The following is a 16,356-nucleotide window of genomic DNA, read 5'->3' as shown; positions in this document are numbered from 1 at the left end:
AAGCTTCACACCCATTTAACTCAGCAATACGCTGTATGCTAGCTCTACTCCTGTGAATATACAGTACAGTGCATTATTTATAAGACAAGGGGACATCAATGTCCAGGTCAACATACCATACAATGCCTTTTATATACCACTGGTATGTTATCACAGCAATCCTAGCAGCAGTTCTAAAGCATCATGTCAGAAAATAAGAAAACAAAACAAAAAAACAGCATATTAAATATTTGTCTGGTCTTTGCAGTTTCAACTCAAAGAAAATAAGACTTAGGAAAAAGAAAAAAAAAAACACTTGACAGTCTAGGGTCTTCCCTTGCCGCTGTGTGTCCCACTGATTAAAGTGCATTTTAAATGCTCGGCCTAAATATACGCTTTGCTTCCAGGAAATGAATCAAAGGAAGCCGTGAATTATTTACCACTGTTAAAAACATGCAAATGATAATTTATAGATGGAGATGATACTGCACTGTTCCCACATCCTGCAGCTAAGAGATGGAGTGGGGTTTCCAATGTCAGCAGACGGAGTGGCTCTGGGATAAACTGGTGATATTTCAGGTCATTTTAAAACACACCCAATCTTCCTACTATCAAACGTTCCAGATGAAAAGCTAACAGAAGATGATGTCAGCGAGCAAGAAGCAAAGTTTAGATATTCTTTGGGTGCATAAAGAGTAGCTTTGAGAAAGGCTTCAAGAGATGACTGTCTAATATAGACAGTCCACATCTGAAGAGATTATATTTGCTTATCAGAAACCTCACTATATGGTTACTTCCTCAAGCAGAGATATCACACTATCATTTATATTCATAACATCACTCTTACTTCTTCCAGACAAAACTGTGTATGAGGCGGCAGTGTAGCATAGCAGTTAGGGAACATAGATTGTAGTTTAAGGTTTTCTTTTCACCCTTAAGCAAGGGACTTAATTGCTTCAGTAAATATTCTGTAAAATATTGCATAAATGAATAATATGTAAGACATAAGCAATGTGAGTTCCTCTGGATGAGAAAGTCTTCTAATCAAACAAATAACGTAATATATCTTGTTGATGCCTAAGAGGAGAATATATCTGGATAATTATCTGAATGTGCAGACATTATTCTCACATTTTACCTATAAACTATATACAACTTGTGTTTCATTTATATATGAAACATATACAACTTTTATGGGCTGTTTAGAAATTTAATTTAGAAATAAAATGCTTATAGAGTCTCCACAGTGTGGCACATTTTAGCTATAACATCATTGATATCATAACTAGAATGTAAAAACAACCTGGAAGATGAAGCTCCATTTGGGTGGGTCTTTGCATCCGAGGAAGTAACCTGCCTAGTGGTGAGCACATGTGAAAAACAAACAAACAAACACGGCACAGTACCATAGCTGTTCATTCAGAGTGTGCTGGAAAACCTTGCTGGAGAAAAACTCACATCAGCTTGTTGAGGTGATACTTAATATGGATTTATGCACAGAAATGTACAGAAAATCGATTTAAATCAGTTTTATGAATTTAACGCTGTAACATACAGAACTTCAATTTAAATGTTCTTCTTAACCTTCACTTACCACTTCTTAGAAAATACCCACACATTTACACAGCGTGCTTGCTGTAATTTCTTTTTCTGCTTAGTTCAATCTCCTCCAGTAGACTCACTGATGCAGTATGAAGATGTCACAAGAGCAGTTTTACACACTCACACTGTACCCACACTAACGGTCAGAAGAGCTTTCTGCCCCCCTATGTTCTGTGTCCCCTGCAGGACAAATACAATGACAGCACGGAGCTTAGCACATGATTACGGGCCCAGATAAATATTTCACTATCCAGCCAGTGGCCAGGGGAAAAGTCCCTTTGGCTGGCACTCCTTGTCTCTCCTTTATGGTGCGTCACTGCGTCCCTCAGATCTACGCTTTGCTCGCCACTCTCTTTCAGTATCATTAATAATGGAGGCAGGCTTTGCAATGGGCATTACTATTTATGCCATCTCATGGTGCCACGTGGAAGCAAGGCATTATTATTTAACTCAGCAACACTCCCCCCTGCTGTCAGTGCATGGCTGACTGTGACGCTTTGTGCAATAGCAGTGGGAAACTGAGGCTTCATCCACCTCAAAGGGTGGGGCTTCCATGTGCTGTCACTCACAACATGAACCAATAAAAATACAGTGCTGTCCACTGCAAAACATTCAGAATATCCTCAGTCATTGATTGGGTTATTTTAGGGTTCACGAAGGCTTCTCGTCCTATAGCTATCGTACAGGCCCTGAGCCGGGGGGAAAGTCGGGGGTAAAGTCATTGACACAGAGGTTTTATGTGGCGAAGGACACAAGGAGGCGGTGCTAGGTTTGGAAGAGGCTCGACAGCAAAGTGTTATTTATCATCACTTAATGACCCAGCTTCCTTCCCACTACTGGAGAGGAGGGCTTGACCTCTGCACACTCTTTTTTGAGCTGACAGTAATTCAGCAGGGAGCCTGAGAGCGGGGGCTTGTTCCTTGTGATCATTTAAACCAAAGTCGATACGGATTACGGCCAGGCCCCTGGAGATGGGCGTTGCGAACGTCTCTTACACAACAAAGACGGCGGCTAATCTTGAGTAAGGGGCTCTAATTGAGTAATGTGAGTTGCACTGGTACCATCCCACCAGCAGTAAACATGCCTGTGCTAATGATACACCCTCTCTTTCCTGAAATAGGCCCCTAACACTGGAGGAGCACAGGCTGGTCAACAAGCACCAGGCCCACATGTGACACCAAACCTAAATATAACCGAAACATTAGTACTTTCGCAGTCATTAGGGAAGAAATCCAGCCATCAAAGAAGAGTTATAAAAAGAATGGAGGCTGTGCATTCTCCAGCATAACAACATAGTGCTCTCCACTCATCTGAATGACTACCTAAATGAACATGTTTTTTTTTCCTCTCTGTAGTCACTAACTGTATCCCATCACCCAAGCTGCACAGTTCTGGACTTGAGGTTTTTAGTTTGTTCATTAAATCAGTGCTACCAAACTCCCAAGTGGGGCTGGTTAATTTAATGAACACTGAGCCAACCAGAAAAACCACTCAAATGTAACAATTGCCATCCAAGCAGTCTTCAAGTCCCTACTAATTAAAGACATATTATTTAGAATTGCCTTGACCTGTGCATTAGATTTCTTTTGGAATAAGTTAAGGTCCTCAGATGCTGGCAATCTCATTATCTCAAGAACAAAACTTCACTATTTTAGATTAGAGTTTTAGGGCACAGGGCTTTTAGAAGTGCTGTCTATCCATTCTGGAATAGTCTCTCTGAATTACTGCAGTTCAAAATTGTCACTATTTCACTCTTCTGAATCTAGGCTCAACATTCATGTATTTAACCTGATTTCAGTTGATCCACAACTTATCCCTTCTTGGCTCTACTGTATATTATCTTTTTTTATTTAATGTCTCTTTCTCTATTAATGGTATTTTATGCATTTGGCCATTTCTCTTTTTACTGTTGTTGTTTTATCTCTGACCCCTTAAACATATCCTTTCTGCATTTTGTCCTGGTTCTATCCATTGTATTTTTGATGTTTACTTCTGTATTATTTTTAGCATTATTGCAGATTTGTGTGTTTGACCTGTGCAGCAGTTTTGGTTTGACAAAGATGCTAGGCAAATAATATCTATTATTACTACCTTTAGTAGTATTTTTTATTTTTATTTAATTTTTATTTAAACCCTGTTCCATTTGTAAACACTGGAGGTACTTTCTGGAATGCTCTACTTTGTTTCTTGTGAAGCTACATCTGGCCACAATCAGACCTGAGAGCTCTATGTGAAGATAAATAGAATGCAGGAATTACAATAAAATAGACTTTTATTTTTAAAACTGAAATATATATTGTTGGCTGCTGTTGTGTTCTTTTATGTGTCCTGACTGAGCACAAAGTTCAAGCAAACGTAGAAACGAGGCAATGTAGACACAATAATTTCCAGATGTTATGACAAGCACTGTTAGTATCCTTCCGGGACCACTGGGGATCATGAAAATGCATTCCAAAGAGCATCGCTGTCCATAGCTGGACACAGCTATACAGAGCCCTAGCACTCAGCAGCTTATTCCACAGCTACAAATCCATCAATATGTTAGCATGAACACGCGAACCTTATATAGTCACAAAGTGTCATCCACAATGCGCCCTCTCACATAAAGAAGCCATGATTTACAGCCCACAGTTATAATTGATTTTTTTTCTCCTTCCGCCACAGCTGTTTGTGGTTCAGGTAGTTATGAGTGGAGAGGGAAGAGGTAGGCGCTTTGGCCTGAGCACCACAGCAGGGGGGGCAAATAAGATGACCTGCAGCGACAGGTGGAGCCTCCTTTGAGACGAATGCTTCTGAAACCAAATGATTCAGGGGGCTTGTGACAGAGACCCACCACTCCACGCATAACAAAAACAACCCCCAACACTCCTGCTGGCCAGCAGCAGCCAGAGTGAGTCATCTTTTCATGCTTTCTTGCCGTGTTTCCTGCCATTCTCCAACATCTTCCTACTCAGCGGGAGCTAATGGGTTTCCTCGGCCATGTCATGCCACCTCACCTGATTTCACAGGGGCGCACATCCAGCAGGAATGTCGACTCACATTGACGTTGGGACAGTATTTTGACCCCTCCTTCCCCCTTTTTCATGGAGGCTAAATCATGTCTGAAGGAACCTCTTGCTGGGGTCGCCACGTGTGCCGTCAGTCACGCTCCACAAACGTGACCCCCAGACAGACGGCCATCTCTTCCTACTCATTCTATTAGCATTCCCCTTCTCTCCCAGTATCCCCCCATCCCCCCTCCCCTGGGGCTCGTACCCTCGCCCCAGCTGCTTAGCCTCCTGTCTCAGGCCCCACGCAGGCCGGCCTGGCGGGCAGGGGAGGTCGCCACACACAAAGCAGGCAGCTCCAAAGTTTACTCACCCTCTTGCCCTCTTTGCCTGGTGCCCCTGGTGGCCCAGCTGGTCCCTAGGGAGTGAAAAATAATCAGCACATGGGGAAACCTCAGTCTGTGGGCAGCCATTTTGGGCTGGTTTACAGCTTTTTGCTTGTAAGGCCAGTGGAAACAGATGTTAAAGCTTCATGTTCCCAAAAGACCATTGCCTTGTGGCCTTATTACAGTACAGCGGGTTAAAAAAAGCCCCAAAATTATTAATGTAAAATGAACCATCTTCCTTACCTGCTCTCCCATGACACCTGGTAAACCCTGCAGAAATTATTAGAAGATATTCAGCTACTGCCATTCAAGTGAGAATGAATATGGAGTATGTCAGCATGTATTGTTTAAATTCTATTTCTTATTAATAGTGTTATTTAGTTTTATGACCTTCAGATCTGCCAGTAAGAATACAAGCTGTATTGCTGTAAGTTGAAATGTGTACATTTGAATTTTCTAGTCTTTTTCAACTTACATTGATATGATTATCCCAAATTAATTACTACCCACAGCAACAAAACTTTTTTTTTTCATTAATATAATTAAAACTTCATTAGGTAGAAATGACTTACGGGTTCTCCTTTTAGGCCTTTGCTTTCAATCTGAAAACAACAGTGCATACATTATAAAAAAACATATATATAAAATATTTTTACATCAAGCATACATAGCATTTTTTTTAATTGCACAATGAATTTGTTTATGCATTTCCTTCAGAATTGTCCAGTAAAGACAACTGACTGCCATTATTTACTGTCATTTATTCAGCAGTATATACATGTGTATGCGCAAGTTCTGTACAGCAATGCACACATGTGCTGAATATACATTCATATATCCATACTACCAATCTGTCTCATCTGAGCACAACATAGTGAAGACATGCATAATGCTGTCAATGCTTTGCAGAAAGCTGGCTCTCAGGCAAACCGGGCTACTGGAGGTGACCTCTCGAGGTGAGCAAGCAGTGTAAGGCGCACGTTACAAATAAACACTATCGTATTTCAGACACCCGCCAATCAACCAGTGTCTTCTTTCAAAGTGGCATCGTCACAAATGGTGATGATTTTTCAAGGAAGTCTACATAAATTTAGCAATTCGTGACATGTCTCGACACCAAAGTCATGTGTCCAGTGCTTAAATTTAAGAAAAGACAACATTTAACACAGAAGCTGACAAACTATTTGTGTTTGTTGCACTGTTTATTAACAAATGACTGGTGCAGTATTCATGACTGGTGATAATTTCATATAAGGTGGGGTGGAGCCTACACAAAGCAAATGATTGACTACCCAAAATACAAATATCTTCGAGGGTGTGCCATGCTTGCTTAAACAGGCTCAAGCTTCTACACTGCACATATCAGCATTGCTGAAATGTTGCAGCAATGTTGCAAGAATACTAACAGGGTAACGGGATCAGTGTGTTCCCCATAAGTTTGACATGATTGTTGGCATCCTGCGTATTTGTATAAATGTATAATTAGACTGAGTGACACAGAGCTCTTGGGAGTTTAGTGAGAATTTGGGTGACATGGATGGGGTGGACCGACAGCAGTTTGACATGTGAGCTTCCGTCTGTGCTGAAGACAGTTCCCGCAATGATTAAGCCTGGCAGCCAGGTCCCTCTCATGATGTGAAGATAATTAGATTACCTCCCGTGGAAAACTTTTAATCTGCTCTGCCTGTCATCTCCTGCCATACCATAAGCATGTGAGAGTGTGTATGTGCACGTGTTTGTGTGCACGACTGAGTCACCATGTGTATGGCATGTGTAACTGAGTTGTGTGCGTGCATGTGTGTGTATGTGTGTGTGTGTCTGTGTGTGTGTGTGTGTGTGTGTGTGTGCGTAGTGTGTGTATGTGCATATATGAGAAGAGCTGTGTGGGTCCTGTGCCTACCAGCTCTCTGCCTCACACCATCGCTGGAAGTCCAGTCTGTTGTCTACCCCTGCCCCCAGGGTCTGTCTACTCTCCCCAGTCCTGAATACCCAGGACTGGTGGGAGGTGGGGTGGTGTTTGTCTGAGGTGATGCACTTACTCTGAGCAGCATGCAGTGGGGGCTGGAGTGCCTCATGTGGCCCTGTGGCCACCCCCTCCTGAGTAAACCAGGTGTTCACTAAAGCCCCTGTAGCCTATTTGCTGGAGGGATTGCATTTTAACATGTGCCACAGAGCATCATCTCCTGACTCCAGATACACCTGATTGTGCTGGTTGCATACACAAAACCTTACGTACACACATCCATTCCTCACATGATCCACACCTGCATATTTTCAGTGGTGCTGGTAAAAGAAACAATCATGGCACTGAACTAATTGCAGAATGATATAACCATGTCAGTCATAATAAAAATGGCGTACTCACAGATAGACCTGGTGGACCAGGAAGGCCTGCATCCCCCTAAAAGAAAAAGAGGCATACAGTGCATTAGATTTGATTCCATTACTAAATGTGTGTGTGCACGTGCACATGTGCGTGTGTGTGTTTGTTTCTTGAAACACTAAGTCAGACACACAAAATAAAAGTACGCAGATTTCTAAAAGCATCTTGACATCAAGTCCTTAAGCATCAGGGTTCTGCCTTCAGAAATCTAAAGGTCACAAAAAATGCCATCACTTTGTATTACAGGGATCTTCTGATATGTGTCCTGCTCACTTTTTCAGCTTGCCCCTTGGAAAATGTCAATATGTGTGTCACAAACAAGGTGTCTCCCCTGCTTTCTGCAGCTGTCCACTACAGGCAGGTGGGGTTTGCGTGACATTATGCGTCATTTCAAGAGCCAAAAATAAATACAATGCTTCAACAAACATAAACGTGCTACTATATTAGCAAAATATTAAAGCAACAGAGCATTCACAGGAAGATTTTGCAGGTCAACTAAAAGATCACGTGACTTTCCCCTAGTATGCTATAGGGGAACTGCTAGGGAGCACATTACATCATGCTTGTTATATGAGCCTAGCTGACTTGTATGCCACTGTGCCATTAATACTGAATACGTAGAGACACCTTCAGACACCAAAGCAAGATCATTAATGAGACTTAGCCTTTCTGGAATTACATTTTTGTATGTTGTGATGCATAACAGTATAGCAATTCTACGCCAAACACGGTCATCTGTTTATTAGATATTATCGGGGGAGCTCAAAGAAACACAAAATTTTGTTTTCAGTCGTGGTATTGCAGTTAAAGGGATGAAAAAAAAATTGCTTTGAAATTTGACATCATGTCATATCTGATGGGGTCATTGTAATGTCATAAAACATCCCCCCTTTCAATCAATCTTTCAGTCGAGATGGACATTTTTTGCTTTGTTTTCTTTTTGGATGAGAATCCATCAATAGTGTCATAAAAATCACTTGAGTGTTCTGACCCTTTTATAAAGCTTTGTGATTGCAAGACATCATAGACACGTATCTCTGCATTTGCGCCTTAAAAGCCTTCATTTGACAGAACTCGTGAGACTGACAAAATAGTTTCCCTATTGACCCCAGGTGAACACTTTAGCATGCAGAGAATGGTAGGCTGACAGCACTGACATTTCTCCCTGTTCAAAGACTCCAGCAAATGTAAAACTGAGCTGACTAGTCCTACCCTAGCCATCAATTTTCCCTCACATCAGATATAACCTTTCATAGCTGCTGTGTTGAATTTAAACTAATTAATTTGCAAAACTTTTTTCATTTTGGCTTTTTGTACTTGTCCAACCAACTTTTTGTGATCACCTATTGTACACACATTAGGCTTGTCTTGCTGTGATAACCTCTGGAGTCACTTCAGAGTGCAAGGTGAGAAGAGTGAAATCCTATGATGTACACAAACAGCAAATTAACTGCTTTTCACACTGCAAGTCCCACAATTCACTACAGTCAAGTGAGTGCCAACCAGAGGACAAGTGCTCCTCCACTGACGTCATCAGAGCAACTTGCAGAACAAGCATCTTCACTGTTTAGTCACTAGGGAGCCCTAATTAACCAGACTTTAAATTCGTCCAAAACTGTAGTGAGATGGGGGCTTGTTCTAAGAGAGATGCTTGTCAGGAGCAGTAACTGAGAGAAACAGGAGGAGCACATCTTTTAAATCTCATTCCAGTCCCTGCATCTGGTTCCAAACCAACACATGTGCAGTGCAATTAAAATATGCTCATTTGTGGACATTCCAGAATTAATTTACTTAGCAAACAAAAAGCCAAAGTCATCTACCGCCTCTATCAGTTTCGGCACAAATAAACACTTGCACTCTTCACTCCCTCCCCTGTCTGAGAAGATAAGATAAAGTACAGTGGCTGGTTATTCTCCCAATTCTTTGGAAAAAAACACAGCGCTCATTATAACTTCAAGGCTGAGACACACTGCACCTACAATTACATGTAATCAAAGAAGCCCCTCAAAAAGACAACAAAAAAATTCAATAAAGAAAACAAAAATGAAAAAGAGGACACACTAACAATATGGCACCTAATTAGAAGAATGTACTTAATCAGCTACAAGAAAAATAATCCCATTGTGCTAAAGAAAACCCACCTCAAAAGAGAGATTTTCCATGTATTTCAACAGCAGCAAAAATTAATCTAATTAAAATGCATATCTAGTGAACAGGCTATAAAAGGGAACTGTATGGAAATAGTCTTTTATATTCAAATGTCTGGAAACTGGAGCAATTCTGTACTTTTTCTACCTATCTTTAACTCACACCTGTTATCGTACATAGACACAACAGAGATTCATTGAATAGTTTAACACAAGATCTAAACTTTGTGGACCAAAACGGCTAAAACTTCTGACATCCAGTGCACCGCCCCATTAAAAGGGGAATAAATTATTAAGATGGCCCTCTGTTACAGCATGCGGCCCATTTCACCACTCCAACACAAGTGCTCTGTTTACAATAAATAATCATGCTCCGTGGTGTTATAAAATAAAACGCTATGTTAATATTATTTCTTTATTTTGTTATCTCTCCAGAGCTGTCTCTATTAATTTCCACCAAGGTGCATTGGCCTGGTATCTCCTAATAATAAATTGCTTTTCTGAATAAACTGTATAGCAATAGAATTGATTTTGCCTTGTAATTCTTACTTTTTGTGAGTCTCACACTCGTAAATAAAGGTTTGACATAAAGAAAGCAAGCTATTGTAGAACCCTTCCCCGCCAACCTCCATGACCATGGCATGCCTCCGGACATCTTCAAAGCTAAAATACATGTCACATGAATGACCTGTGGTGTGACATGGGACTATTTTGGGTGTGTCCCCTGGCATTACAACTAATGTCCAGTCTGATAAACATATAAATCATGTGCAAATAGCTGACCTGGGTGTGGATTCTCATTAAAAATAAAAAGTGTTGCCGAAGCGCTGGCCTGCAACCACTTCTGGCCAGCAGTCAAAGACGATGCAAATTTGCAGAAGCCTTCTTTAAGAAGTGCAGAACTTGCAGAAGTTTCTGCATTTTAACCAGACACCTTGAGCGTTTCTACTTACTTGATCACCTTTGGGGCCAGCCGGGCCTTGAGGCCCTGGGTCACCTTTCAAACCCTGCGGGCACAGAAAAGCAGTAAAACATTACGAGCTTGTCATCTTACGGCATTCATTAGCTGATGGCTTTAGCTAGAAGGCCTTTGTTGCTACAGCTGCATATCGTGTGGTGCATAGGTACATGACATGTGGTGTATGGTGCATGAATTATAGTTAGTTGGTTGCAGGTTCAAATCTCATATTGAGTCTCCCTGGGTAACGGTGTCTAATAAACAAATAGATGCTAGCATAGGTAATGTAATGACACCATCTGCTGCAGGATATCATTTCAATTCTGATGTGTTGATAGGGGTCTTTTTTCTTCGTTTAATTTATCTTGAGGAATTTATTTTGGAAGCGTATGCCATTAGCAGTTTTTTTTTTCCTTTCTCGCTGTGGCCAGATTTAGGCATTTCACCACCCTTCACAGCTTCCTTCAGGGCTGTTCTCATTGGAGAGGACTGTGTTAAAAGTCTGGTTTCTTAGTGATGAAACGTGAAGAGAGACACAGCTGAGGAAAATACTGCAAATAAATGCATACACTTGCCGATCACTGATGAATGAGCTCTGAATACATCGACAGGCTAAATTTATGGTGGTCCTTGTTAGGTGTCAAGCTGTCAGACGACAGTCACAAATTGGCAAACTGCTAGAATGACATATTCACTTTGGCTGGTTGGGGGTCTTAAAGTGCTGGACAGGGCCTAGATACATGGCTCAAAATATACCCATTTGTTTTCATTAAGCGTTGAAGTGAAAAGGTCATTAATACTGAGAAATCTAAGTTGAAGACGATTACCTCCTCTTTAACACATCACACTGTTTTGAACTAGAGGAATGAATGATTTCCTTTCAGGAAAAGACAACTCCTTCAAGGAGATAAACAGAAGCTGGGTAGCTGTTCTTGGCTAAGAGAAACTGTAGTTGCCCCATGTCCATACCATGATCTTGATTTCACTAGACCGTACAGAAAGAAATAATTTTGCTGTCAAATGGATGTGTGGGCACTGCATCAATGCCATCAGTTAAAGCACAGTATCTGCATTTCCATTTTACTTAATTATAGTAATTAGCTCAATTAATTAACTCAAAATATCTATGTATTTATATCCACTTTTTATTAAAATACCCTCTATTCCCAAATTCTAAGCCTCATTGCAGTCCAGCTGTCACCACCACAACACAGAGGATATGAATTTGATATTTTAACAGCCTAAACAGCAGTGACCTGAGTCACTTACAGCCTAAAGGAATAAAGTAGTATTGTGGTATTGTAGATGAAAACCATAGAGCAAATGTGTGAAGGTATATTGGAAATGATAAACTGAAGAGATCAATGGAAAGGCTGATGCAAGAATTACAACCATCTCTGCTTTGTGTCCATTACTTCATGTAAATCCCATACAATACCAACGTGTAACAAAAATTAAGTGGGTTGGTATTTCATAGATTTTGGAAAATATTGCTTACGAAGGCATATCAAACACATTTCTGAGATGAATATAAACATTTAGAAGAATATCGACAACTACTATGAAAGAGGAGTGATAACTGGGTCAATATAAATACAAGAATGAGATCCCTTTCATGGTCTACTGCTTGTATTGTTCATTTTCATGGCTGCACTCTACTGTTGTCTGTAGCAGGTCGATATTTATGATGTAGTTAATACCCAAAGGTAGTCTCAGTGGCTGTACGGTAATGTTTGCGGAGATGGAGACCTTTGATCATGTTTCGTGTACATAGGCTAGCCCATCAGCTCTATGCAATTCAATTATATGGAGAAGATACAGCACACATGTCTGCAAGAATCTTTTTTCCTCTCTCTGTCTGGCCTGTGGCTTTCTATGTTTCTTTAAAACATGCCCACTGTGTCCAGCATTAGTGAATTTAAATGGTGCATTGACAAAAGTAAACTTGGCCTTGATTACCACAGGGCCTTTGTGTGTGTGCGCGCGTGTGTGTGAAACAGAGAACCGAATTTACACAATTAAAAGTATTATCAAATTTCTTCACTCTCTGCATTTAGCATTCACTATAAATACCTAACATACACTGTTCTGACACAGCTAGCTAGATAAAAAATTTTTCATCACCGGCCACAGTTAACTATGTTCTGAATTTAAAGTTTCAGCGCTTGGACTGTAAAGGCTTCATTTAGTTATTGGCAAGTACTGTCAGGATTGCTTTTGCTTGATGGGGGTGTGTGAACCAATAAATCACTTTGTGCGGCCAGCAGATTGTTGGTAGTGGGTGTGCTCCACGATTCGGCATCTCTTTAAAGAGATTTAAAAGGTGTTTGTTTGGGTTTGCTAATATGTTGCTGTCATCTAGATACATAAGTTTCATTATTTTGGTATTTTTTAAATGTCAATTAAGGGTAATGTTACCACATAACCCTACAATCCTGGAGATCATGTCCCTCGACAACAGAATGGTGGAGCAACACCGCTGGAAAATGGAACTATTTCAAAAACTATAGCTTTAACATTAGCACACAAAAAAATATGTATTACTATAAGAAGTAACTTTGCTAGCTAAATTAGCTGCACCACTAGCTACCTTCTTATTAGCGAGGCAGCGGTCAAATATCATTAATAATGTAGCAAACTAAATTCTTTGGTGTAATAACAACATTTTATTTAATCAACAAAGCTTATGGTGAATTCTGGTACCCTTCTTTTATGAGATTTTAGTGTTTGATGACCATTTGAAGTTAGTATGAGGATACATTTTATAAAAATGATAATACACAAGAGGTTATGCATGATTACAATTTTTGGCACTCGGTGATGCCAGTGGTACTTATGGTGACTGCGTCACCGTTGTGTGAATAAATGCAATAACGCACACCCTGTCGGGTGTTATTGCTTTAATAACCCAATGCCTGACCGATAAACTCAACATACTGTACTGTAAAATAGTGTTTGTGGGCCCACTACTACAGCATAGCTCTTTGGTCTATAGATTAATGCCATGCCTTGAAATCTGGCCAGTGACAGCAAAAAATGTCCTCAAAAAATATAAAGTAACATACATTGTGGAGGTTGTTGGGGGGCTAATTCTTAATGATATATGCTGTTGATCTTCTTGGAAAGGTCCCTTCTCTCCTCCTGGCTGTGTCTAATCACCCCTTTTGGGAGCAAGATGGCTTTTTTCTGCTGTCGGCCTCATGGCCCTGAAGCAGCCGGTGTGCGTCTGTCTCCTGTTCGGTGATTAGAGCTGTGGGCCTGGCGCGCTTAGAGATACAGGGAGACATCAGGACGTGAGGTCCATCGTTAGCCTCCACTCACACCCTGGTGCACTGTGCTGGTAAGGGGTGGGGGGTGGAGTAACATTTTCCTGCAGAGTGGACTTAGGACACTGGTGCCTGCCTGCTAATTCTGAACTTTACATCTAGAGTCTAGCAGAGAATGACCCCCAGTGCAATCTGGCACTGTCATTCCTGAGGGTTAGATTAAAGCAGGTTTCTTTGAAACTTCTTTCTAACTCGAGCGGCTCATTTCCTGCCTTCATGACAATGTTCAGCGGACAACAGGAAAAAAGGTGAGAGCTTGTTCTTTAGCTTATTGGGTAATACGAACAGGCAAGATTGTAAATAACACATGCAAGAAGTGAGTTGGGTTGCAATGTACTGTATAATCGCAGATGCTGTCCAAGTCTGTCTCTGTTATTGGAGCTTTTCTGTGGTGGGAACTGTTGATATACTGAATGGCAGGCCTTCAAAGCTCTTTGGAACAAGATCCCGTCGAGTAACAGAGATGTCTTGAGGGGCGTCCTGTGGATGCCATGAAGGTTACGGCAGGAAATGCTTCCAGCCTGTTTCCATTCGGTCAGCGATTCCCTGCTACAGATGTTCAGAGGGGCAGGGGCTGAAATCCAAGTTCCAGGAAAACTATGCTGGAGTGACACCCATTTACTGCCCAGCACGCTGAGGATCATCACTTAGGGTTAGAGCGCACTAAAATGGAGAGGCTATTTTTACAAGTTTTCCTAATGATTTGATTTTTTTCCCACAGAGAGAAAATATCCCAGTGCTTAAAGTAGTCAAACAACGGATCTGGTAAGTGGAGCCTATAACGGTCTCTCCATGGTAGTCAAAATACTCCTTGAATGACACTTTAAAGCTCTGCCAGCACTGCATAGCATGCAATATCCCATGGAACATGGACTGTGTTCAGTATAAGTTATTATAGCTGTTTCTAGCTACAGTGATTTACGACAGTATGCATGTACATAGCAACCTGAGTCATGTAAAAAGCACCGCTGTCCTTGCTCATCCCTGTGTTAGTGATGAAACTGAAGCCACAAGGAGAAGGTGACAACAAAGTTTTAATGAAAAAAATGTAAATGACTTCAGAATGCATACAACCTGCATGCTGTGCAAAGGCTTTGCAATGTTTTATTCTGTGTTAAGAGGTGAGTTCTAAAAATGACACAAAATGTCATACTTACTTCTTTTCCAGGTATTCCCTCACGACCGGGATCACCTGCTGCTCCTTTCTCACCCTGTGACAGGAAATAGAGGATGTTAAAACAACATATTAGTAACATACATTAAGAGAACAAGTTAGAGATACCTTAACAGTGAACGGACACAGGCAACGGTTTAATTTGAAAATAAAACCCAAGTTAGTTATAATCAACAATGATGATTACTTCACAAGACTTTGTGTGGGCTTGGAATGTTCAGCCGAACACTGTCAAATAATCATTGCAATGATATACACGTGTAAATAAGTTAAGTCGGGTAAGTTAAACTATCAATCTTTTTTTCCAGAAAATGGCAGGGGTTTTTCAGCAGACCACTTCAGCCCAAAAACCCCTCAAAATATCTTTGGAGATTTCCACACCACTGTACAGATGTGTGCATTCATTTTATTCACCTGAACACATCTTTGATTGATTGTGAGTTAGGCCCTGTGATTGTCTGGTCCAGTAATGGTAGTGGTGGGACATGGGGAGCCATACTCCCATTTCATTTGTCATTTTGAATCTTCCACCTCCTTACTCTTCATTAGAGAGAGGCAGTTGGAGCTACCCTTCATTTTCGCTGGCAATGAAGTGTAACATCACGACATCCCCCTGGAAACATCTCTAAGTGCATTTCATTTTTTTGACATAACACGCTTTAAGTACAAACAAACCAGATTTACTAATCCGTGCACTCTAGAAATGGAAATAAAAATCCATACTAACAAAGTATGACGCACTGATTGTTTGCTATGCCATGCACATAGGATGCATATTAATGGTGGAGGTCTGCTATGAAAGTTTTTATATGAAAGTTTAATCCTATTGCAATTCACTCCAGCATAGAATAAAATAAACAATCAATTCAAATTGAACTTATACATCCTGAACTTAAAATGTTTTAACCTAGGGAAAAGACATAAAATAGGTGGATATAATGAACCCAAAATTTTTACCTTGTTCCTTTGTTTTATTCAGTTATGTCCCAAGAAAATGAAAATTATATCTACATGCCAGTCATCCTCTCAAGTTTTAATACACATGTATTTTATAAATAGAATAAATATGTTTTATGCAGTAGAAGCACAGACAAAATGAGACCACCTCTGCTAGTTAACATATAAAAATATTCATGCATAAGGTAAAGATATTAAAGGTGCATCTTCCATACCCACAGAGTCATAGTACACATGTCTAGTTTCTCACACAGGGGAACTGTTGCAGTTGTATTTGCTGATCACTAGGCATTGAGATCACGAGAGATTGAATGTCAGTTTGAGTATTGGCAGTCAGCTATGATGACCTCAGCGTGTGAGCACAGACGCTGCAAGCGGATAGGCTACCACACCTCACCGCAGCTGACCTCTGCCAATCTCACACCTAGGATGGCTTGGTAGGGACTCAAGCTTTGTG

At 40.7% G+C, this 16,356-nt stretch overlaps 1 protein-coding gene across 1 annotated transcript in view; it reads right to left on the bottom strand.

Moving 5' to 3' along the window:
- LOC118790336 (collagen alpha-1(XIX) chain) overlaps positions 1-16,356 on the bottom strand; it is a 61,062-nt gene that overhangs the window by 21,189 nt on the left and 23,517 nt on the right. The window contains exons 12-17 of the mRNA XM_036547245.1: positions 14,926-14,979; positions 10,438-10,491; positions 7,320-7,355; positions 5,527-5,556; positions 5,198-5,224; positions 4,942-4,986 (exon numbers count right to left, since the gene is read on the bottom strand). Of these exons, the coding sequence (XP_036403138.1) occupies positions 4,942-4,986; positions 5,198-5,224; positions 5,527-5,556; positions 7,320-7,355; positions 10,438-10,491; positions 14,926-14,979 (246 nt within the window). The remainder of the gene's footprint in view (positions 1-4,941; positions 4,987-5,197; positions 5,225-5,526; positions 5,557-7,319; positions 7,356-10,437; positions 10,492-14,925; positions 14,980-16,356) is intronic.

The sequence above is a fragment of the Megalops cyprinoides genome, chromosome 15 (assembly GCF_013368585.1).
Source record: "Megalops cyprinoides isolate fMegCyp1 chromosome 15, fMegCyp1.pri, whole genome shotgun sequence".
NCBI classification, from domain to species: domain Eukaryota; kingdom Metazoa; phylum Chordata; class Actinopteri; order Elopiformes; family Megalopidae; genus Megalops; species Megalops cyprinoides.
Note: the sequence above shows the minus strand (reverse complement) of the source record. Positions and strands in the feature narration are given on the sequence as shown.